Consider the following 25589-nt stretch of genomic DNA (forward strand, 5'->3'; position numbering starts at 1 on the left):
TAATCTTCTGAGTAAAACAGTAAATAACCTTTTCTGAACACTTGCTTTTCAAATTGAGGTGAGCACTAAATTGAACATAAATTATTCCTTTGTTTTATTTCCAAAGTATTGCTTCCACTGTTTAATATAGATCAGATATTGTCAGCAATGTTGTTGAAATTCAGCCTGACCCCTAATCAGGGGACTAGGGCAGTGATAACTGTCACAATAAATTGAAGGTAGGTATGTGAGATTTTACACCTGTGAATACTGGCAATTCGAGAAGGGATCAGTTTGCCTGTTAGAATCTATTGTACTTTATAAGAATGCACTGGATTCCAGATCTTTCTGAATGTTGTTCAACAGGTTCATGTTGTACTGAAGCTTTGGAAAAGTGGTTTCAGTGTTGATGAGGGCGAGTTGAGAAATTACACTGACCCTGCCAATGCTCAGTTCCTAGAAGCCATTAGGCGAGGGTAAGTGTCAAGAAACCTATCCCACATGTCTGGCTATGAATGGCTACATTGTAACTTAATTGTATGCTGTGACGTTTGCTCTTGGTGCATCTTTATTTGTAACTAAAGTAACTTGTCTAAGGCGATTGGTACTGGATAAATTCTAGTGACTGGAGCAAAATGTATTTATATCTAGTAAAAACATGGAGAAAATTTGAGTTGCATAACTGGGTTGTTTGTTATAAAAGATGCAGCTTTTTGTAAATATGGGCCATCTACTGGCCGTAAGAGCACGAGCCAATGCATTTTCTTTACATTTCACTTTGCTGCCACTGGAGGTATTAATTAATCCAAGCCACGGTTGTTCCATAACCTGATTCTTTGAATCAGCCACCAGAAGTGGTATTGAGCACTAACTGAAAACAGTGCTTATTAGTCTAATCAACATAAATAAATTTGGTTAGCAAACATAGGCCATTCAGTCCCTTGAGCCAGTTCTGCCATTCAATGAGATCATGGTTGGTCTGTATCCTAACTCCTTCCCATCTGCCTTGGCTCCATATCCTTTTATACCCTTGTCTAGCAAAAATCTATCGATCTCAGATTTAAAACTATTAATTGAGCTAGCATCTACTGCTTTTTGTGGGAGAGATCCACACTTCGACCACCCTTTGTGTGCAGAGGTATTTCCTAACTTCTCCCCTGAATGGTCTGGCTCTGATTTTTAAGGTTATATCCCCTTGTCCAAGACACACTCACCAGTGGAAAATGTTTCTCTCTCTACCCTATTAATTCCTTTCAAAATCCTAAAAACCTCAATCAAATCACCTTCTATATTCCAGAGAATACAAGCCCAGTTTATGTAATCTCTCCTCATAATCTAACCCTTCAAATTTTGAATATCTCTTTCAATTAAGTGCATCTTGAAATGGCATTTTCATTCCTTTTCAGGAGAGTATGTCCCCTATGTCGGATCTGTTCCATTCTTTTACTGTAGAGAAAGAAGCAGCAGTTTTAAGCAAATAAAAATGACCAATTCTAACACAACTCTTTTTCTGGCTGTCCCTTTAATAATATTGTTTACCTGGATTCTTGGTGATTATATACACTTTCAGCTTTCCTGCCTTGGACATCAGTATTTTAGCTGCAGGTGTATAAGTCTTCAACATTTTTAAATTAAACTAGATCATTTGAAGCTTTCTTGGTATAGGTAGGAGGTGCACACTAAATGTTGGAGTTGGCTATTTTAACATTCTTGTTGACTGCAGAAATTTGAGGAACTATCAGTACTGTTGATGGTTACAGAAAAAAGAAAGACTTGCATTTATATAGTGCCTTTCACGACCACCGGATGGCACAAAGCACTTTACAGCCAATGAAGTACTTTTTGAAGTGTAGACACTGTTGTAATGTAGGAAACGCGGTTGCCAATTTGCGCACAGTAAGGTCCCACAAACAGCAATGTGATGATGACCAGATAATCTTTTTTTAGTAATGTTGATTGAGGGATAAATATTGGCCAGGATACTGGCGTTAACTCCCCTGCTCTTCTTCAAAATAGTGCCATGGGATCTTTTATGTCCACCTGAGAGAGCAGACGGGGCCTCGGTGTCAGCCTAGATTTTTGTGCTCGAGTCTCTGGAGTAGGACTTGAACCCACAACCTTCTGACTCAGGCAAGGGTGCTACCCACTGAGCGCTCTAACTTCATGGTTAGGACCAAGGTTCTGTCATTCTAGAACAAAAAGTAAAACTTTTGGATGATCCAATTTATTCTGGAATGCTTGGTAGACTATAGGTAATAAGCTGGCTGGCAGAATTGAAGCTCATTCTATTCTGGCGATGGCCACTCTCGTGAACAAATATAATAATAACTTACATTAAAGGCGCTATATAAATATTATAATAGAGTCTTCTGTCAGGGAGTTACTTATACCAGTTACCGTGTGACATAAAAAAAACTACTAAGCACTTGGTTTGAGTATAAAACAAGGCTTTAATCAACTGTTTCACAACCATGAGCTCTAGTTACATCACTAGTTCCTGGTTACAAAAACGTCCTGGGCAAGCTGGGCCCACACCCGAGTATTTATACTCCTTGGACAGTGCCACCAGCTGGCCACCCAGTGTTATCTCATGAGTCATTTCTACATGAATGGTAAGATTCCTGACATTGTGTATTTTTGACCCATCTGCCAAGGTCACTGCATGCGTTAGTGCTTCTAGTTGGTCTCTCGCCTAACCCCTAGAATTCGCACCTCCTGATTTTAGTGGTGTTGCAGTGCAGCTTATTTGAATTCAGGAGAAGGTTAAGGCTGCCTGCTTTCAGGGCAATTCTAAAATAGTACTTTTCAGGAATTACATTTTTTTATACTTTATATGGAGCATTGAGTAAAACAGAGCAAGTTCCAGTATTGATTTACATTAGAATGAGTGTCTTTATTCTGCCATTCACAGTGAGATTCCACTGGAGCTGCGAAGATTGGCCCGTGGTGGGCAGGTGAACCTGGACATGGAAGACCACCGAGATCAAGACTTTGTAAAATCAAGGGCTGCATTTAAGGCATTTGGAGGAGAAGGACAGAAGTTGGGGAGGTAAATGTAGTAACTTGCACAAGTATTTAAAAACGTCAATTTTAAACCCCTTCTACCACCTGTGTAGGATCTAATTTAAATGTGATTGACCATAAGTTGCTAGAGTTGGTCTGTGTGAAGCAGCGATATTTGGGAATAGTTATGTTGTTGAGTGTTAGGTATTTTGGTGCACTGTTCTTTTTACTTCTGGGAATTGGCTCAATTGAGGTGAATGTATGTTCTCTCTGGCTAGAAGGTTTAAGTGAAACTAGTTTGAGTTCACACCACCTAACTACCCAAAATGTAGAACTAAACTGCTAATCCTGCACTGGTTGGCTTTATAAGGAATATGGGAATTGATATGTCAACACCAGTGCCTTTTGTGGTAGGTGCTCTACTGTGTTGAGATAAAAGAAATCCTTTAACTCACAACTCCTTTATTGTATTCAATTAGTTACTGGTGTAAGAACATGCCAATGTTTGCAATAACAACTTGCATTACATAGCTCCTTTTAATGTAGAAAATGTCCAAAAATAGCTCTGATGTAAGAGGGGAGACAGATGTGTCAAATAGTACAGGAAACTTTTGTTTAACCGGAGGTTAAATGTCCGGAAAGCTCTATCTACCGGCAAAATTCAGGAGCCGTTTCCTATAAGTTTTTTTACTTCTCGTTGCTTTTTTTTTTCCAGTCAGGCTCTGCAAGGTCTAGCTGAAGCTGTTGCTTAGCTACAGAGACGCTTTTAAGCTGCGGCCGACTGTTTTGAAGCTGTTGCTAAGCAACAGGGTTTGTTGATTCACACGGAGCTCAAAAGCTCCGTATGTTTTAACATTAGCGCTGGTTTCTACGGCAGTTTTGATGGTACGGCACCAGCTTGGTCCTGTCAGTGCCGGATACCAGAAAGTTTCCTGTAAGAAGTTTCCTAATTAGAGAATAATGCCCCCCCCCCCCCCCCCAAAACAAAAAATACAGCAGCATGCAGGTGAGGGGTAAGGTACAAGAGTAAAAGTAAAATCCAGAGAGTGTGGGTGATTCTCCCATATTGGTGAATCAGGAGCAACTAGTACCAAAATGGCAGCTCAAGTAGAGCAACAAAATGAGAGTATTAAACCGCCCTTGGCATGTAAAAAGGGAAGCTGAGCGAAAATAAAAGGCTGCTGAAGCGAGTTTGCAAATTCTATATGTAGCACAATGCACCATTTCAGGAAATGTAACCACAGTGGGCAAACTGATGATTGAAAATCAGCAGTATAATGTTCTCCATAACTACAGTTCCTTTGTATCATCTTCTGTGAAATCTGCTCAAACTTTAGCATGGGCTGCTTTCCATGAATTATTGTCGGAAGCATAATTGAGAGTGAAACCAGCTTTCACCGGAAGAGGAGGAATGTTTTTAATGTTACCATTACACAAACCCATTCGATTGGCACACATTATATTTGGATCACTTCTGTTGCAGTGGTCAGCAGCAGTCTTCATATTGCAATGCCGATGAAATCAAAAGTTTTCCAAATCCAATTTCTCAGCAGCATTGATGGAGTGCAGAGTTTAGCATGTTTGCCAGTTTATACACAATGAATAATTCTATATAAAATACCACATACACTGAAAGAAAACAAAGGGCCGTTTGATATCAGTTCTGTATGTTTATCTCCAGTTTCCTTTTTTGGGGGGAATAAGCTTGTATATAAAAGGACCGTGACAATCTGACAACCTGCAGTGCTTTATTACTGCTATAAAGCTGTTTTGCACTGTGGTTTATTGGTTGGCGCAATGTGTATCAGCTGTGTATAAAAGTGGCTAAATTATAGTCAATACTGTTTGATATTTTGAGATACAATTACAGTAAGTTTACCTTCAAGAGGGAGTACTGACAATATTTCTTTCATCGCCCATCCTCAAGAAAACAAGTTTATGGTGATATTCTCCTCCTTTTCTGATGGGAGATATTTAATCTGCTTTTAATCTGGATGAGCCCCAACTTCCTCCAGCTCGACATCAGGAGAACCAAAGTCAGCATCTTTGGTCCTGCCACAAACTCTGCTCTCTCGCCACTGATTCCATCCTCCCCACTCTTACCGTTCTCTCCAGCTGAACCTGGTCTCCCGCTCATATCTTGCCGTCTTGATGTCTTGTTCAATCCTGAGCTGAGCTTTAAAACCCACATTCTATCCCTCACCAATACCACTTGCTCATCCAGAACATCGTCTACCTCTGCCTCTACCCCATCATTACTGCAACCCTTATACCAGCCCTTGTCTCCTCGAGACTTAACTATTCCAGTGTTCTCCCTGCTGACTTCCCATCCTTCTCCCTTCAGAATCTTCAACTTTTCCAAACCCAGCCACTTGTATCCTGTCTTGCTTGCTCGTTACCTCCATCCTCTGATCTACACTGGTTTTCTGTCCCTCAACACATATTTAAAATCTTTGTCTATCAATGTCTCCAAACTTTCCCCACTATATCTCTGCAATCTCCTCTGTACCTATGTCCTCACTGGAATATTCCGTTCCTCTCATTCTGGACTCTTGTGTATTCACTGCCTTTTATCCCAGTGTTGGTGGCAAAGCCTTCAGCTGTCTCTGTCCTTCTATCTGGAGCTCCCTCCCTTACTCTCTCTACTTTTCACCCTACCTTTTAGAAATCTTCTCAAAAATGTATCTCGATCTAAGCTTCATATCACCTCTTCTAAAGCTCCCTTCCTATATTGGCATCCATCTGTTTGTGAAGCACCAAATTGTTGCCACTGCTTATGTCCCTTTCTCGCCTCCTGTCCAAACAAGTTGTTCCCCCATAGCTCCATTGGAAGTGCAGCTGATCAGTGTCTGTGCGGTTAACTCAATACCAACTTCTTCAGCAGCATAGAGCAAGTACCAGATTCCTATCTACATATCTTCTTATGCAGCCTCTTTGGACTCCAATAAGAGCTTTGATGTGGATAGTATCCCTTCCCTTATGCTCAGTATATGTGTCTCTGAACTTGCTCCTATTCTATGTCATCTCTTCACTTTCTTACTCCCTTTCCCACCTTCTTGGAAATGTGCTTGTATTTATCTTATGCCTAATAAGTTAATCTATTTTACCCTTCTAACTACTGCACTATTGCCCTTACACCAGTACTTTCTAAGCAGAGCTTGTTAGCAGGGAAGGTTAATGTGAGATATTAGAGTCATAGAGTCATAGAGTTTTACAGCACAGAAAGAGGCCCTTCGGCCCATCGTGTCTGCGCCGCCCATCCATCCCTGTCCAGTCTAATCCCATTTTCCAGCATTTGGTCCATAGCCTTGTATGCAATGGCATTTCAAGTGCTCATCCAAGTGCTTCTTGAATGTTGTGAGGGTTCCTGCCTCCACCACCCTTTCAGGCATTGAGTTCCACATTCCAACCACCCTCTGGGTGAAAAAGTTCCTCCTCAAATCCCCTCTAAATCTCCTGCCCCTTACCCTGAATCTATGCCCCCTTGTTATTGACCCCCCCACTAAGGGGAAAAGTTCCTCTTTATCTACCCTATCTATGCCCCTCATTATTTTGTACACCTCAATCAGGTCCCCCCTCAGCCTCCTCTGCTCCAAGGAAAACAACCCCAGCCTGTCCAGCCTCTCTTCATAGCTGAGGCGCTCCATCCCAGGTAACATCCTGGTGAATCTTCTCTGCACCCTCTCCAAAGCAATCACATCCTTCCTATAGTGAGGCGACCAGAACTGCACACAGTACTCCAGCTGTGGCCTCACCAGCGTTTTGTACAGCTCCATCATAACCTCCCTGCTCTTATATTCTATGCCTCGGCTAATGAAGGCAAGTATCCCATATGCCTTTTTAACCACCTTATCTACCTGCTCCGCTGCCTTCAGGGATCTATGTACATGTACACCAAGGTCCCTCTGACCCTCTGTACTTCCTAGGGTCCTACCACTCATTGTGTATTCCCTTGCCTTATTTGTCCGTCCAAAATGCATCACCTCGCACTTTTCAGGGTTAAATTCCATTTGCCACTTTTCCGCCCATCTGACCAACCCGTTTATATCGTCCTGTAGCCGGAGGCTTTCCTCCTCGCAATTTACCACCCCACCAATTTTCGTGTCATCTGCGAACTTACTGATCATACCTTTTACATTTTCATCCAAATCATTTATGTAGATCACAAACAATAAGGGACCCAGCACCGATCCCTGAGGTATCCCACTGGACACAGGCTTCCAGTCACAAAAGCAACCTTCGACCATCACCCTCTGCCTCCTGCCACTCAGCCAGTTTAGGATCCAACGCGCCAAGGCACCCTGGATCCCATGGGCTCTTACCTTCTTGACCAGTCTCCTATGCGGGACTTTGTCAAAAGCTTTACTGAAGTCCATGTACACCACATCCACAGCATTTCCCTCATCCACCCCACTAGTCACCCCCTCGAAAAATTCGATCAGATTTGTTAGACATGATTTACCCTTGACAAAGCCATGCTGACTATCCCCGATTAATCCTTGCCTCTCCAAGTGGAGATTAATTTTGTCCCTCAGAATTTTTTCCAATAATTTCCCCACCACAGATGTTAGACTCACTGGCCTGTAATTCCCTGGTTTATCCCTGCTACCCTTCTTGAATAATGGTACTACGTTAGCTGTTCTCCAGTCCTCTGGCACTTCCCCTGTGGCCAGAGAGGTTCTGAAAATTAGTGTCAGAGCCCCTGCAATCTCCTCCCTTGCCTCCCACAGCAGCCTGGGATACATCTCGTCCGGGCCTGGGGATTTATCCACTTTTTGGCCCGCTAAAACCGCTAGCACCTCCTCCCTCTCGATGCTAATATGTTCAAGTATGTCACAGTCCCCTTGCCCGATTTCTATGTCTGCATCGTCTTTCTCCATAGTGAACACAGATGCAAAAAATTCATTTAAAACCCCGCCTACATCCTCTGGCTCTACACACAGATTGCCACTTTGGCATAATATCTTTTGAGTTGTCATGAAAGAAGACAGCCTCAGGGTCCAGGTGCGTGGGTGGTAGGGAGTGACAGAGCAGGAAAGAATAGATTTTTCTTTTTGATCATACCCACTCGTCTACACATTCTGCAGCTGCTCAAAATTAATTAAGAATAAATAAGGGAGGCCATTTGAGTCGTGCTTCTATAGAAATGTATTGCCTTTTTCCCCTTTTCCCGCCCCCAAAAAAACACAGCATCTAACTTGCTGTTAAATGTTTCTGGAGTGTTTGCCTCCAGTAACCTACTTGTACGACTATTCCAGCCATAAGTCGCACTGTGTGTGAAGAAGTGCTTCCTTATAAGTCCCAAGTTACCATTTACCAGTTTGTACCTATAGCTCCTTGGCCTGAAGTTGTAGTATAACTTGAAATACTGCTTTTGATTTAACCCTTTCTGTTTCACTTTGTATCAAATGTATACAGTTCCCTTGCATTCATCTCCTTTCAAGGCAGAAGAATCAGAGTTTTTCCTAATCTTTCCTCGTAACTCAGTCCTTTGACATCAGGGATCAGCCTCTTGGCCCTTCTCTACATTGCTTCCATTGATGGGATGTTTCACTTGTGCCTCAGTCACCAGAACTGAATGCAGTACTTGAAGTGGAGGTCTAGAACGCTTGAACATGATGGTCTCAGACTTGTACTCTGCTGCCCTCACAATAAACTCCGTGTTCTGTTTACTTTGTTGTTTGATGCTCTGCAATGACTAGACTATCACTGCCAGCTATCCCTCAGTCTCTCTCCAGTTTTTTTATGCCAATCATTGAGTATTTCCCCTTTTTTATAACACCTTGCCTATGTTGTATTTTATTTAGCATAGCTTTGCCCCCTTTCAAATTGTCTAGGTCAGTGTTGCCTAATAGAAATCGCTGACTAGTCACAGGTGTGGCCAGAGCAACACCGTTTTAGCCACATTAACTAGAAAATGCCTTGCACACTGCAGGTAAATGTACTTCACATTTTATATATTACTTAACAAACGTCACCACCATTCAGTGCAAACTTTGATGTCTTTCTCTTTCACCTAAGTTTGAAATTCTGGCATGAATTTATCAGACACAGCACATCTTAGTGCACCTTCTAGGTTTTTGTCCAGTTGTGAGCGATACTTTCTCAGCAGTCACTGATGAAGTTGATGTTGGTTCGCACAACAAGACACACCAGATCTACTCCTGTTGTCCATCTAGAACACGATTGGGTGCTGCTTGCCCTTCGCCATTACATGCCCTAGTGAAGCAGCTCGTTATTGGCTGGGCTTGCTTTCTTCTGCTGGCCTGGAGCCATTAATTCAAGCTGACCACGATGACTGCTCGCCTCACCATACAACGTTGCTCCAGACTAATCCGTGGCATGTATTTACATATATACTCTAATAATGCTATGTTCTTAAAGATATTCAATTAGTCCTCAACTGGGCTTTTCTTGAGTGCTATCACCCAGTTCATTATTTCCTTAAACTTGGCCCTTTTAAACTTGTACACCAGAGGATTGCTTTATCCTAGATCATGTCAAATTTAATCCTGTTATGGTTGCTGTCACCAAGGGGATGCCACTATTTCTGTTCATAGCAAGTGACCCAAATAGCATACTATTACCAGATAAAGATGGCTCTCCTGGAATCCCTCATGCACTGGCACAGAAAGCAGTCATGCATTACGTGTACTAGTTGAAATTCTAGACTTCTTGGGAATTACCAGAATTAGGTTGGTTAAAATCCCCTATTAGCATGATCTTTCTGTTTGAACATATTTATCTTGTCTTTTCATGCAATAACCTGGCTTTTTTACTTCAGTGGTTTGCAACAAACCTAGAGCTATTTTTGCTCCTATTGCACTACATATTTCCAGTTAGAATAGTTTGTTGGGAAGCATATTCTCTACCGGGGGGTGTTTTACCTCCCAGGGATCCCTGATGTAGCGAGTTACATGCCTGCTTACCCGCCTATTCTGCCCTTCCTGAACTTTCTCGATCCATGTATGTTGCATTTGTTCGATCACGGATTATTCCTGTTTCTGAGGCCCCTATCATGCCATAGCTCCAGCTCCCACAACAGCCTTGAATTCGGCCACTTTGCTGGAAATGCACCTGGCATTTATATGTATATGCTGCAAGAGGTTAAGCCTATGCATCAAAACCTACCTTTCCTTGCTTGATTTTTCTGCTAGTAACTGCTACTCATTTATTTTAGTGGCGGGGGACTACAATCCGGCCTTGTTTGGAACATTTGTGATACAACCTTTTTAAAGCTATGTTGTTTTACATGAAATGCTCCATACTTTGGACCATGTTTAATAAAGTACACTTGCAGCTGCTTTCTGTTTACTCCTCGCACCCTTGTCTCCGGTATACTTACTGTATCTGCATTCGTATTACTAAGTACAATTTAGGAAAATGGACCCTATTTTTGTTTCTCTTTCACAGCGCCACACCTCAGCTAGTCACTACAACATCGCCAGCACAACAGGCGGAAAATGAAGCAAAGGCAAGTTCTTCTGTTGAGGTAAATGAATTGCAACCGACCACCAGTATCCAGATACGGCTTGCAGATGGAGGACGTCTCGTTCAGAAGTTCAATCACACGCATAGGTAAGATCATGGAAACCACCGCCATTTTCAAGCCCATTCCCTAAATTTCAGAAGGGAATTGACATCATTAATTGTCTTCAAGCAGCCTGTGTGTGAAATATTGCATTTTGTTAGTTGCCATGTCACTGAAATGGCTGCTGCATTATAATATACAAGTGCTACAAAAATGTTTACACTGGACTGACTTCCATGTTGCATGGGAAACCTTGCAACAACAAAAAATAGAGAGAATGCCATTTCCCTCCTGCTGTCTCTTTAAAAGTGCTGAATGGAGTATAGTTCAAGATACCATTTGCCCTTCAATACCTCATCAAAGGCTCACTCTTTAGGTGTGAACCTAGACATGAGTGCTGAGCTATTGTATCATGAGCATCATTTGATCAATCCCTCACCTGAGGTCCACTCTGAACACATCACTATATATATTTTCCCCATTGTCCCTCGAGCTCCTGAGGCCAGTAGTAGTACCCCTATCACCGCCTGCACAGAGATCAGCTAACTTTTTTTATTCATTCATGGAATGTGGACGTCGCTGGCAAGGCCAGCATTATTGACCATCCCTGATTACCCTTGAAAAGGTGGTGGTGAGCCGCCGCCTTGAACTGCTGCAGTCCATGTGATGAAGGTGCTCCCACAGTGCCGTTATGTAGTGAGTTCCAGGAGTTTGACCCAACAATGATGAAGGAACGACGATATATTTCCAAGCCAGGATGGTGTGTGACTTGAAGGGGAACATGGAGGTGGTGGTGTTCCCATACGCCTGCTGCCCTTGTCCTAGGTGGTAGAGGTTGTGGGTTTGGGAAGTGCTGTAGAAGAAGCCATGGTGAGTTGCTGCAGTGCATCTTGTAGATGGTACACACTGCAGACACGGTGTGCCGGTGGTGGAGGGAGTGAATATTTAAGGTGGTGGATGTGGTGCCAATCAAGCGGGCTGCTTTTATCCTGGATGGTGTTGAGCTGCAATCATCCAGGCAAGTGGAGAGTATTCCATCACACTCCTGACTTGTGCCTGGTAGATGGTGGAAAGGCTTTGGGGAGTCAGGAGGCGAGTCACTTGCTGCAGAATACCCAGCTGCTGACCTGTTCTTGTAGCCACAGTATTTATGTGGCTGGTCCATTTAAGTTTCTGGTCAATGGTGGACCCCCCCCCCCCCCCCCCCCCAGGATGTTGATTAGTGGGGGATTCTATGATGGTAATGTCATTGAATTTCAAGGGGAGGTGATTAGACTTTTTCTTGTTGGAGATGGTCATTGCCTGACACTTGTGTGGCGTGAATGTTACTTGCCATTTATCAACCCAAGCCTGAGTGTTGTCCAGGTCTTGTTGCATGCGGGCATGAACAGCTTCATTATCTGAGGAGTTGCGAATGGCACTGAATGAACACTCTGCAATTATCAGCGAACATCCCTACTTCTGACCTTTTATGATGGAGGGAGGGTCATTGATGAAGCAGCTGAAGATTGTTGGGCCTAGGACACTGCCCCGAGGAACTCCTGCAGCAATGTCATGGGGCTGAGATAATTGGCCTCCAACAACCACAACCATCTTCCTTTGTGCTACATATGACTCCAGCCAGTGGAGAGGTTTCCCCCTGATTCCCATTGACTTCAATTTTACTAGGGCTCCTTGGTGCCACACTCTGTCAAATGCAGCCTTGATGTAAAGGGCAGTTACGCTCACCTCACCTTTGGAATTCAGCTCTTTTGTCCATGTTTGGACCAAGGCTGTAATGAGGTCTGGAGCCAAGTGGTCCTGGCGGAACCCAAACTGAGCATCAGTGAGCAGTTTATTGTGAGTAAGTGCCACTTGATAGCGCTGTCAACGACACATTCCATCACTTTGCTGATGATTAGAGTGGACTGATGGGGTGGTAATTGCCGGAATGGATTTGTCCTGCTTTTTGTGGACAGAACATGCCCTGGGCTATTTTCCACTTTGTTGTGTAAAAGCCAGCATTGTAGCTGTACTGGAACAGCTTGGCTAGAGGCGCATCTAGTTCTGTAGCACAAGTCTTCAGCACTATATCCGGGATGCTGTTGGGGCCGATAGTCTTTGCTGTATCCAGTGTGCTCAGCCGTTTCTTGGTAACAGGTGCTGTTTTTGTAGACCTGTCAGCAGCATACGATACAGTGAACCATAGACGTCTCCTCTGCAAGATTCTAGAAATGACAAAAGATATTCACTTAACAGAGCTGATAGAACCGGCGATTCTGAAGCATGCTTTCTATGTTGAGCTAGGTGGGAAGCGCAATAGGTGGCATATTCAGAAGAATGGTCTTCCTCAGGGAAGCGTGCTTGCACCGCTGCTGTACAACATCTACACGAATGACCAACCTATAGACGGTGTCACACGCCGTTTTATATATGCTGATGACTTGTGTCACTGCCCAAAGCACTGATTTTAACACCGTGGAGAAAACGCTTTCTGAGGCCTTGGAGGGACTAAAATCCTACTATGAAGAAAACCACCTTCGCGCAAACCCATCAAAGATGCAAGTTTGTGCATTCCACCTCCGAAACCGTGAAGCCAAACGCCAGTTGAAAGTAACCTGTGAGGAGCAACACTGACACATTGCAAGCACCCTATCTACTTAGGAGTCACCCTTGACCGATGCCTCACCTTCAAGAACCACATCGAGAAGACAAAGGCAAAAGTGAGCGCACGAAACAACATCCTGAATAAGCTCACTAACACAAGATGGGGAGTAAGCCTGAAAACATTGCGAACCAGTGCACTTGCTCTTTGCTATTCCACTGCCGAATACGCCTGCCCTGCATGGGAAAGGTCTACTCATGCCAAGAAGATGGATGCCGTTCTGAATGCAAGCTGCCGATTTATCACGGGTTGCTTAAAACCAACAAACCCCAACAGCCTATATATCCTGGCGGGTATAGCTCCCCCTGATATAAGAAGAACGGTAGCCAGCGAGAAAGAGCGACTCCGTCAAACATCAGATGAGAGGCACCCTCTGCATTGTCATACACCTACACCCAGCCGCCTAAAGTCAAGGAAGAGCTTCATGAACAGTGTTGTTCCATTACAATCAACCTCATCTGAAGCCCGCATCGCCTTGTGGAAAGATCGGCTCGCCAGTCTTGAACAACCCCCAGCGATGGAAATTTTACCTGATGAAAGCCTTCCCCCAGGAGCTAATTGCAACTGGGCAATCTGGAAGTGCCTTAACAGACTTAGGACCGGTGTAGGTTGCTCAAAGGTGTCACTAAACAAATGGGGATATTCAACTAGCCCGACAACTTGTGAATGTGGAACTGAGGCACAGACTATGCAACATCTCCTGCAATGCCCATCGTTAGAGGAACCCTGCACTGTTGCAGATCTTGCCGAATCCAACAACAAGGTGCAAAAATGTGTCCAGTTCTGGCTGGGCTATGTATAGACTGTCCATTGACACGATAAGAAGAAGAAGCCGTTTCTTGATGGAGTGAATCGAATTGGCTGAAGAATGGATTCTGTGATGGTGGGGACCTCGGGAGATCATCCACTCGGCACTTCTGGTTGAAGATGTTTGCAAATGCTTCAGCCTTGTCTTTTGTACTCACGTGCTGGGCTCCGCCATCATTGAGGATGAGATGCTCATGGAGCCTCCTCCTGTTAGTTGTTTAATTGTCCACCGCCATTCACGATTGGATGTGGCAGGACTGTAGAGCTTTCATCTGATCCGTTGATTGTGGGATTACTTAGCTCTGTCTATAGCATGCTATTTCTGCTGTTTGGCATGCATGTAGTCCTGTGTTGTAGGTTCATCTGGTTGGCACCTCATTTTTAGGTACAGCTGGTGCTGCTCCTGGCATGCTCTTCTACACTACTCATTGAACCAGGGTTGGTTCCCCTGGGTTGATGGTAATGGTAGTGAGGTGTAATGAAATCTGTCTTGATCCTGTATTCGTTTTGCACTCATGTATATTACCCTCCCCCACTGTGTATAGTTTCACTTCCTCTTTCCCGGCTAACCTGGGAGGTTCCAGGTCTTGGCTCTTGGCTCCGCCCCTGACTTCTCTTACATAAAGATCCCAGGATCTGTATGACTCATTCCTGTGAACCAGTCGGCGTTTTGAGATGTTAGCTCTGATCTTAGTGATTAAAAGCCTACTTGTTTAAGTCTATAACTTCTAGTTTTGTGGTTATTGAAGGCCCATCAATTTTAATCACTAAAGAATACTAGGATGGATCGACTCCTAAAACCAGAGCGTCTGGACTTGGATCCACATTCTGCTGAAGCATCAAATCAATTTGGACACTGGCTCAAATGCTTCGAACTCTTCGCGGGGGCCTCAACCGCTAGCGAAGTAGATAAACTGAGTCTACTGACTACTCGCGTAAGTCATCGGATTTATTCGTTCATCCGGGACGCCACCTCTTACACGGAGGCCATCACTATCCTGAAGGCCTTTTGACTTTAAGGCTAACGTGACAGCCTTCCAAACAGTAGCATTCTCCCTTTCCAATGTCCAAATCCTGAAGGCCCAATACCAGAGGCCGGTAAACGAAGTATACGCCAGACATCTGCTGGCTACACGCAGGCAGCGACCAGAGGAATCAATGGACGATTTCTTACAGGGCCTAAAGGACCTGGTCCGGGACTGTAACTGCAAGGCCGTGACGGCCAACGCGTACTCTGACGAATTGGTCCGCGATTCCTTCATCACGGGCCTCAAATCGAATTATATCCGGCAGAGACTGCTGGAGAAGGAGGTCCTGGACTTAAAATAGGCAGTGGCCACTGCGCGATCGCTGGACGTGGCCCAGAGAAACTCTGACTCTTATTCTTCCGGCCATGCGGCCCTCACCGCCTCGTGCGCGCCGAGCGGGCCGCCATCTTGGAATCAGCCATTTTCCCCATCCAGGTCTCAGACCAGCTCTACGCCGCCGGAGTCCCCACACAGAAGTTCACCCAGGAGTCCTACTACAGCGGCAATGTCTCGAGGCCCAAAATGCTACTTCTGCGGCCAGGCCAAGCACCCCAGACAACGATGCCCAGCGAAGGATGCTACATGCTTCAAATGTAAGAAAAAAGGGCATTTTAGCAAAGTCTGCAGGGGGAATCCGATTTCCAACTCCGTCACCGCCTCGTGCATACTGTGCGGGCGCCCATCTTGGGATCCGCCATCTTTTCCCGACTCAACGGCCGCCCAGGGCCCAACAGTGGCTTCGATCACGGTGGATCAATCCAGGCCACACCCGTTGACAAAATCCATGATGGACATACAGGTAAACGGAAATTTAACGAAATGTTTAATTGACTGTGGGAGTACCGAGAGTTTTATCCACCCTAGCCTGGTACGGCAGCACTCATTAACGGTAACCCCTACACGGAGCAGAATTGCTATGGCTGCTAAGCCCCACACTTCGGACATTTTGGGCTACTGTGTGGTAACACTGACTGTAAAAGGCACGGACTACAAGGATTTTAAACTCCTCGTGATGCCAGAACTCTGTGTTAATGTAATCTTGGGCCTGGACTTCCAGTGCCACCACGAAAGTGTCACGCTAGCACATGGCGGGTCCCAGTCGCCACTCAGTCTGTGGCCTATCAACCTTAAAAATCAGCCCGCCCTCTTTATTCGCTAATCTCGCTCCGAACTGTAGGCCCATAGCGACCAAAAGTAGACGGTACAGTCTGGAAGACAGACACTTTATCAAGGCGGAAGTGGACAGACTCCTGCGGGAAGGCATTATTGAATGCAGTACCAGCCCGTGGCGTGCCCAAGTAGTCATAGTTAAAAATAGCGCAAAGAAACGGATGGTAATTGACTACAGCCAGACTGTTAATATTTATACCCAGCTGGATGCCTACCCTTTACCCCGCATATCAGAAATGGTCAACCAGATTGCGCAATACCGAGTCTTCTCGACTATCGACCTCAAATCCGCGTATCACCAGCTCCCCATTAGAACGGAGGACCGCCCATACACCGCCTTCGAGGCGAACGGGCGCCTCTACCATTTTCTCAGTGCCCTTCGGAGTAACAAATGGGGTCTCGGTCTTCCAACGTGAGATGGACCGCATGGTTGACGAGAATAAACTACAAGCTACCTACCCCTATCTGGACAATGTCACTATCTGCGGGCACAACCAGCAAGACCACGATCTAAATCTTACGAGATTTTTAAAAACTGCCCTAAAGCTGAATCTAACCTACAACGAAGACAAATGTGTCTTCAACACAACCCGTCTCTGTATCCTCGGCTGTGTGGTGGAAGATGGGGTAATTGGACCGGACCCTGACCGATTGTGCCCCCTAAAGGAACTGCCCCTGCCACACAATCCCAAAGCTTTAAAAAGGTGCCTGGGATTTTTTTCGTATTATGCCCAATGGGTGCCCAATTACCCTGATAAGGCCCGACCCCTCATTAAATCGACGTCCTTCCCACTATCAGCTGAAGCTCGGGAGGCTTTCACCAGTATTAACCAGGACATTGAAAGGGGTGCAGTGGACGAATGCATTCCCTTTCAAGTCGAAAGCGATGCGTCAGACTTTGCCTTAGCTGCGACCCTCAATCAGGCTGGGAGACCTGTGGCCTTCTTCTCCCGAACCCTTCAGGGACCTGAAATCAGGCACTCTTCTGTCGAGAAGGAGGCACAGGCTATAGTGGAGGCAGTGTGGCACTGGAGACACTACCTAGCCGGCAAACGTTTCACCCTGCTCACCGACCAGCGGTCGGTGGCTTTCATGTTTAATAACAAACAAAGGGGGAAAATCAAGAATGACAAAATACTCAGGTGGAGGATCGAACTATCCACGTTCGACTATGATATTATGTACAGGCCGGGAGCCCTTAATGAACCCCCAGACGCCCTATCGCGGGGAATGTGTGCCAGCATTCATACGGACAAATTACAGGGTCTCCACAACGACCTCGGTCACCCCGGGGTCACCCGACTATACCATTTTATAAAGTCCCGTAATCTGCCTCACTCCATCGAGGAGGCCAGGGCAATGACCAGAGCCTGCCGCATCTGTGCGGAATGCAAGCCTCGTTTCTACAGGCCTGACCGTGCACACCTTATCAAAGCCACACGGCCATTCGATCGCCTAAGTCTGGACTTCAAGGGACCCCTTCCCTCTGCCGACCGTAACGTATACTTCCTCAATATCATTGATGAATATTCCCGCTTCCCCTTCGCCATTCCCTGCCCAGACATGACCAGTGCCACGGTCATCAAGTGTCTCTGTAATCTATTCTGCATGTTTGGCATGCCGAACTACATACACAGCGATAGGGGGACGTCATTCATGAGTGACGAGCTGCGCCAGTTCTTGCTCTCGAAGGGGATAGCCACTAGCAGAACCACTAGCTACAACCCCCGGGGTAATGGGCAAGTGGAAAGGGAGAATGCTACTGTTTGGAAGGCTGTCACGTTAGCCTTAAAGTCAAAAGGCCTTCCGACCTTCCGCTGGCAGGATGTCCTCCCAGACGTGCTCCACTCCATAAGGTCTCTGTTATGTACTGCCACTAACGCTACCCCTCACGAAAAGATGTTTGTTTTCCCCCGGAAATCCACCTCGGGCATATCTCTACCCGCGTGGCTGACGTCTCCGGGGACAGTACTATTGCGGAAGCACGTGAGAGGCCATAAAACTGACCCCCTTGTGGAAAAGGTACAGCGCCTCCATGCAAACCCTCAGTACGCCTATATCGAATACTCTGATGGGCAAGAGGACACTGTTTCCATAAAAGACCTCGCTCCCTCGGGGAGCGGAGAGAACGATGGGAGACTACCCGATGAAGACCTACACTACAAAGAGACAGGACGCCCAGAGGTATCAATACCCAACTTTAACCTGGAGGACACTGCGGAGGCCCGGACAGCGGAGGAACCAGAATCCACTCCCCTAGAGGCACCCCAACCGGCTTTGCACCGATCGCTGAGAACTGCAAAACCTCCTGACAGACTCACTTATACCAACTTTTAAGAAACATCACCCCGATGGACTAAATCTATAGAAGGGGTGAATGTAATGAAATCTGTTTGTCTTGATCCTGTATTCGTTTTGCACTCATGTATATTACCCTCCCCCACTGTGTATAGTTTCACTTCCTCTTTCCCGACTAACCTGGGAGGTTCCAGGTCTTGGCTCTTGGCTCCGCCCCTGACCTCTCTTACATAAAGATCCCAGGATCTGTATGACTCATTCCTGTGAACCAGTCGGCGTGTTGAGATGTTAGCTCTGATCTTAGTGATTAAAAGCCAACTTGTTTAAGTCTATAACTTCTAGTTTTGTGGTTATTGAAGGCCCATCCTGAGGAATATGCCAGGCTATAAGGTTGCAGATTGTGGTGGAATACAATTCTGCTGCTGCTGATGGCCCACAGTGCCTTATGGATACCCAGTTTTGAGCTGCTAGATCTGTTCTGAATCTATCCCATTTAGCACAGTGGTAGTGTCACACAACACGATGGAGGGTGTCCTTGGTGTGAAGATGGGACTTCGTCTCCACAATGATTGTGCGGTGGTTACTGCTACCAATATTATCACTGGAAATCAACAGCAGAACGAACCCTGGCTGAAGTTGTTGTTGTTGTTCCCCTGTCTAGCTCGGGTGCTGAGGTTGGTTGTAAAAAACCCATAGTCACTCTAGTAGAGATCAGCTAACTCCGCATAAACTGACTCACTGGATTAAACTCGTTGAGCCATCAAGTCAGCGAATTCAGTGGAAGGGAAACAAGGGCTCGTCCTGATTTAGATCAGATTCTGAATTTGTTGACACAGTAACAAACTGTCAGGAACCGGTTAATCGTGGCTCTCTTTGGAAATTTTAAAGACTGCAATCTCTACAGAAAACCTGGGATTTGTTTTTAACACTTTTTTTTGAGGAAACATAACTGGTGTTTTTCTTTTTGTCTCCAGTATTCAGGATATTCGACATTTTATTATTGATGCCCGTCCGGCTTTGGCATATACTCCTTTTGTGCTGATGACCACCTTCCCTAGTAAAGAGTTGACAGATGAGAACGAGACCCTGAAAGATGCCAATCTGCTGAATGCTGTAATAGTACAGAGGCTGAAATGAATGCACTTCTCCATCAAACCTCATGTTTGTGGAGTATTTGAACTGTTCGGACTTTCCATTAGTTTAACTCACTGGTTGTGATAAATTGGAGACAATGCTTTTAAATGAAACTGTTTACCCTTAGGGTTATTCAAGTAATAACATGTGAGCATTCAGTTATACAGCTTTAAGCGTGACTTTGTGATATAAACCCTAATTGCGTATTTTGATTTGTAATTGTTTTGCAGTTTTTAAGTGAAAATATTATACATTAAAGTTCAAATCCACAAATATAAGTTGATGCAACCCTATTAACTCCTATTTTCTTGTGACTGCTATTGTATTGGGGGAAGGGGTTGTAGCTTGTTTGGAAATTGCATTCTAAAAATCAATTCAAATTTAAAACATTCTATGTTTGTGAATTGGGTCTTGTACCCAGCATTGTTCATTTTGTACACTGCATCGAATGAATAATCTGAGCAGAATGTGATTGAGAGTTTTATTTTCAGCCTGGGTAATGACTTTCCTTGCTGCATGATGGAACGGTTTGCAAAAGAATATTTTTAGCTCATTGTGGGTCAAAATTCTGGATGGAGCTGCTTCCTTTGTCCATCAGAAGTACCTCAAAATGGAGTTCAGTAACAGATAATAATTGGAGAACTTGTCATTTTCTCCTGTGCCTGTAATTACCTAATCATACCACAGAAACGGACCATTTGACCCATTCTGTTGGTGTTTTTCTCCATGCGAGTCTAATCCCACTCTCTTGTTAGATCCCCAATACCTTAAAAAAAATTTTTTTGCTAAAATCCCTTTTAAAATGGCTACTGGATGCCATTTGAACAGTGGTTTGTGGCATAGAATTTCATATTCTAATCACACTGAATAATTTTTTTCTAACTGCCTGTTTATCCTAAATGTCTGCCCTCTCGCTAACCAGTGGGAACAATCTAACTACCAAATAACCCTTCATAATCTGAAAACATCTTGGGTAGAAATTGGGCGCAGAATGGGAGCAAAAAGCATCTATTTTTCCACCGCCTGAACTTCTTTAGCAGAAGAGCTATGAATATGGAGCATGCGGGTTTCTGTCTGCATGTTCCACAGTTTGGTGTTATTGCTGTAGTGTTGAAAACTGCCTTGATCTCTGAAGCACGTATGGCAATCTTCACTGCATCTGTTAATTTCTGTGACTAGAGAAACGACAACAAAAACATTATTGTACTGTGATCTGTTGTGTTAAGCAGAGAGTGCTGTCTAAAGTCCCATTTTATTTTGATGCAAATAGCAATAATGGTTTACATACTCTTCTGTAAAGTTCCACTTTAAAAAGGTATTATCACAAAGCAGAGCAACTCAGAATGGAGATGTACTTTGATATGGGACTTTAAAGGAATTGTGGAAGAATTGGTGATGCTGAGGTACTTGAAGATTTAGCAGTACGTGTTTCACTTTGATAAATTCAATGGGGTAGAGTTTCTGCTAGTTAGTGCTAGTATTATCGGCGCAAAATAGATAGAACCAGGTCCAAATGGGGAATTTAGAAAATAAAAATCTAAATGGGGTAGAGGAGCAGAGAGATCTGGCAGTACAAATTCACAAATCACTAAATGTTGTGATGCAGGTCAATAAGACCATAGCAAAAGCAAAGCAAGCACTAGGGTTTATTTCTAGAGGGATAGAATTGAAACGTAGAGAAGTTATGCTAAACTTGTATCGAATCTTGGTTAGACCACACTTGGAGTACTGTGTGCATTTCTGGTTGCCATATTGTAAAAAGAATATAGAGGCACTGGAGAAGGGGCAAAAAAGATTTACAAGGATGATACTAAAACTGTGAGGTTATACCTATCAGGAAAGGATGAACTGGCTGGGTTTCTTTTCTCTTGAAAAGAGAAGGCTGAGGGTTGACCCTAATAGAAGTCTTTAAAATTATGAACGGTTTTGATTGAGTAGACACAGAGTGTTTCCACTTCTGGGGAAGAACAAAACAAGAGGCCATCAATATAAGATAGTGACCAAGAAATCCAATAGGGAATTCAGAAGAAACTTCCTTACCCAAAGAGTGGTGAGAATGTGGAACTCACTACCACAGGGAATGGTTGAAGCAAATAGTGTAGATGCATTTAAAGGGAAGCTAGATAAGCATATGAGGGAGAAGAGAATAGAGGGTTATGCTCATAGTTGAGGAAGGATGGGAGGAGGCTCGGGTGGAGCATGAATGCCAGCATGAACTGGTTGGGCAGAATGGCCTGTTTCTGTGCTATACTATGTAATTTCAAGTGTAAATCGAGTTTAACGCTGGTTTAAAAATCATTTTGCCGGATGCCTGCCCCGTAAAACTGGCTATGCCCCGAGATTGAAATAATGAGGATTCTGATTTTCCTCTGATTACGCCGTTCAAGGAGGCTCTTCAAATTGAGTTTTTTTTAGGCCCATGGGTACAAGTAGGTGAGTTTTAAAAGTTTTTAACATATTAAATATTTCATTTACTAAGACACCGACAAAACTAGTAAATGGTTCAGTATATTTTTTTTTTAAAGTTTTTAGTTATTTAAAATCAGGTTACTCAGGACTGGACACTTATTAAAAATGTTTTTTTTTGTGATAAAACCCATTTTCAGCTGTATTAATGAAACTGCACCAGGTTACCACTCTGGCAAGAATACAAACGGTTACGTTCTGTTACGCTACCCGATTGCGCTGGTTCACGGAAGGTTTTATGTTTGTGAGTATGCATATGTGTTTGGGCGGCAACTTGAATCATAACTTCAACTAAGGGAAAAGCGTGCAATTTCAAGCACAATTTATACCCAAAGTGGAAACTCTACCCCAATTACTATTATGCAGTGTAGAGTTGGGAAAGTTTATAAATGTATCCAACTAGTAGCTGTTTGTTACAGGTACAGTAGACAATACCTCAACTGTGAAGTAACTTTATTTCATTTATGATTTTGTTTCCTCCTATTTCTCATGTCTGACTATCTTTTATGAAATCTTACTCCTTATGAAAGAAAACTGGCATTTATACAGTGCCTGATCATATCATCAGGAAATCCCAAACCACTTTATATCTAATGAATTACTTTTGAAATGTAATCACCATTTTGTAGGCAAACATAGCAGCAAGATCTCACAAACAGCAAATAAGATGAACAGCCAGTTAATCTATTTGATGATGTTTATCAGGGTGTACACTCCAGAGAAGGTTCCTAGAAGTTTAAGAACATTAAACCCTATTGAACTTGCTCCTTCTACAGCTCATCTACAATCTACCCTACAATGGATACTGTCCCATCCATTTAATGAGGGAAAGTGTTCCATAACTGCCCCTTAATCCCCCAAAGGTAATGAAGCGCAACTCAAATATTCATCCATTCCCACTATTTATCCATGGCCTTGGCTTGGTGCCCGCCAGGGAGAATATTTCACCACCCTCCAGCAACACGGGAACTATCATGTCCAATGGAGTATTTCCTTAGTCCGGTCTCAATTGCCAGTGTTCTATTGATAATCCAGTAACCTCTGGTACATAGCCTGATGCCAATGGGCTATATTCATAATTTAACGGGTGAGGCAAGGAGAAGAGTAGCAACTGGATTCTTCATTGGTCTGTTACGCCAAGGGTCCCCCCAACATCAGCAAAGGAATGCAATATGTTCAGTGCCCTTGTTGCATTTTTGGGTTTTATGCCAGACATTCTACTCTGTTTCAGTGTCATGAGCTGGTCCCAAAAGCAGACCGCATATCCCTTATGTTGTGCAGTGTGCCTTTACCTTCCCAATATATGGAAGTGCAAGGTAAGTTGGTGTGAGTAAGGATGTGCAGGAGTAGGGTAGGGAAGAAAGAGTGATGGGGATGTGATGAGTGGCACAGCAGGGTGAGGTTGAGTGTGGCTTTGCAGTAATGTTTCATGATCTACTGAGATCATTGAAAGGTTTGTGCCACTGCAGCCTGGTCCTCCTAACAACATCTCTGCTTGTGCCCTCCTGTGCAATGTGCAACCAGGCTGCGTTGGCCTCCTGGGGCGGTCTCTTCCACCCATTGGAAGCAAAGAGAACCTCCCTGTGTACTGTGACTCCCTCCCTAAGTATATGAAGGGTGTCATGGGAGAGCCTGGGTGCAGCTGTGAAGCTCTGTACAGTGCTTGTCGCTGTTTGCAGCACCTCAATGCTGTAGAACACTGACAGCACAAATGTCAAAGTAAATTTGTGCATGGTCCCTTTTAAGGAAACCGGCAGATGATGCGTCATCAAATGACGTCATCAGACCCGCTTCCTTCAATTGGCCGGGAAACGCGCTGGGCAGACTTAACAAGCCCAAAGGGGAAAGTCATGTTGGAGGCTGAGATGGAGCCAGCAGCGAGGCCACGACCCACCAACGATCTCGCCTGCCATGGACCCGCCTAGGTAGGGAAATGCGGCTTTAGTCTTACTTCATTTAGTACACCACTTTACTGGAGTGTACCATATACCACCAGATACTTCTCCTTGGCTTTGGTGGGTGAATTGAATATACACTCTATTGGACCAAGACTCATACCAAGAAATTAGATAATTTCTTTCAGAAAATAACATTTTGGATATAGTATATTAGGTAATTTGAGACATAATGTGGTAAGTGTAGCATGCTTGGGGAACAGGTGACTTTGGACCTATGGTTCCCAAAGCTTTCCACCACAGGTTTTCCTCATGTGAGGGTCTGTTGGCGATCAATCTCTATCAGATAGTCTACATGATTAGTCAACAACTCCATTATCATATCATGTGACTACCAGGATGGTAGAAGGCAAAATAGACGGGCCTTGGTCTTTATAACTTTATTTAACTTGGTCGGAACAGGTTATTTAAAAAAAATATTTTATTTATTCATTCACGGGATGTGGACATTGCTGGCATTTATTGTCCATCCTTAATTGCCCTTGAGAAGGCCTTAAACCACTGCAATCCGTGATGAAGGTACTCCTACAGTGCTGTTAAGAAGGTAGTTCCAGGATTTTGACCTGGTAATGGACAGTATTCAGTTGAAAACAATATATATACAACATTGCTATTCATAATATATCAAAAAGTACAGCGGCTTCTCCTTGAGCTACATTCATTGGAAGCCCTAATTCACTTATTTGAGCAGTTGTGAATTTAAATTCTACATGGAAAGATGTGAAATTGAATTCAATAAATCAAAGTTTGCAGATGATACAAAACTCAGAAATGTAGTAAGCAGCAAGGAGGATATAGACAGGCTGGTAAAATGAGCAGACACATGGCAGATGAACTTTAACAGAGAGAAGTGTGAAGTGATACATTTTGTTCTGAAGAATGAGGAGAGAACTAAATGGTACAATTTTAAAGAGAGACCTGGGGGTGTATTTACACAAATCTTTGAAGGTGGCAGGACAAGCTGAGAAGTCTATTAAAAAAGCATATCGGATTCTTGGCTTTATTAATAGACGAATAGAGTACAAATGCAAGGAAGTTATGCTAAACCCATATCCAAACACTGGTTAAGCTTCAGCTGGAGTATTGGCCCAGAAATTCGGGTCGGGGGCTTCCCACGGGTGTAAGCCCCCCAACCTGCACTTACCTAGCGTGCCGGCCGTTGAGCTGTGGGCCCCCGTGGAATTGCGATCCTGGGCCGCCTCCAACTGCCGGCGCGCAGTGCTCGCATTTCCTAGGGGCGCAGTTAGTTCGATGCGTCCCCTGGGATCACGTGGGCCATGGAGAGCCAATGGTAGCAGGGAATGCTTCATTCATAAGTTTGACAGGAAGGGCTGTCAAACTTATAAATACTATAAGCCCCAAAACATCACTAAATCTTCAAATAATTTTTTTTTTAAATCGCATTTTTTAAATAAACTATAAATTACATCAAAAATTTTAATTATTGTTTAAAATAGTTTAACAAAATTTTATTTTCTAACGGGGCTAAAAATAAACTTACCTTTCTTTAAAGTATTTAAAAATAATAAGCCTGTGGAAAAAAATGTTTTAATTTTAATTAATTCACCACTTAC

The 25589-nt window shown here is 44.0% G+C and overlaps 2 protein-coding genes across 3 annotated transcripts in view; both read left to right on the forward strand.

The window, feature by feature from the left end:
- nsfl1c (NSFL1 (p97) cofactor (p47)) overlaps positions 1–20061 on the forward strand; it is a 35653-nt gene extending 15592 nt beyond the window's left edge. The window contains exons 6-9 of the mRNA XM_086005380.1: positions 346–455; positions 2891–3028; positions 10396–10560; positions 19435–20061. Of these exons, the coding sequence (XP_085861506.1) occupies positions 346–455; positions 2891–3028; positions 10396–10560; positions 19435–19597 (576 nt within the window). The 3' untranslated portion in view covers positions 19598–20061. The remainder of the gene's footprint in view (positions 1–345; positions 456–2890; positions 3029–10395; positions 10561–19434) is intronic.
- A 92-nt stretch (positions 20062–20153) lies between these two features.
- The window catches only part of LOC147108678 (sodium-dependent lysophosphatidylcholine symporter 1-like), a 129477-nt gene continuing 124041 nt past the window's right edge, over positions 20154–25589 (forward strand). Inside the window, exons 1-2 of one of the 2 annotated variants that reach the window (XM_086005377.1) lie at positions 20154–20997; positions 22201–22304. In XM_086005377.1, the coding sequence (XP_085861503.1) occupies positions 22209–22304 (96 nt within the window). In that variant the 5' untranslated portion in view covers positions 20154–20997; positions 22201–22208. Of the gene's footprint in view, positions 22305–25589 lie in introns of both variants that reach the window. The other variant, XM_086005376.1, reaches the window with a different exon arrangement.

Source organism: Somniosus microcephalus, chromosome 13 (assembly GCF_052327205.1).
Source record: "Somniosus microcephalus isolate GS21.2 chromosome 13, FLI_Smic_1.0, whole genome shotgun sequence".
Lineage (NCBI taxonomy): Eukaryota > Metazoa > Chordata > Chondrichthyes > Squaliformes > Somniosidae > Somniosus > Somniosus microcephalus.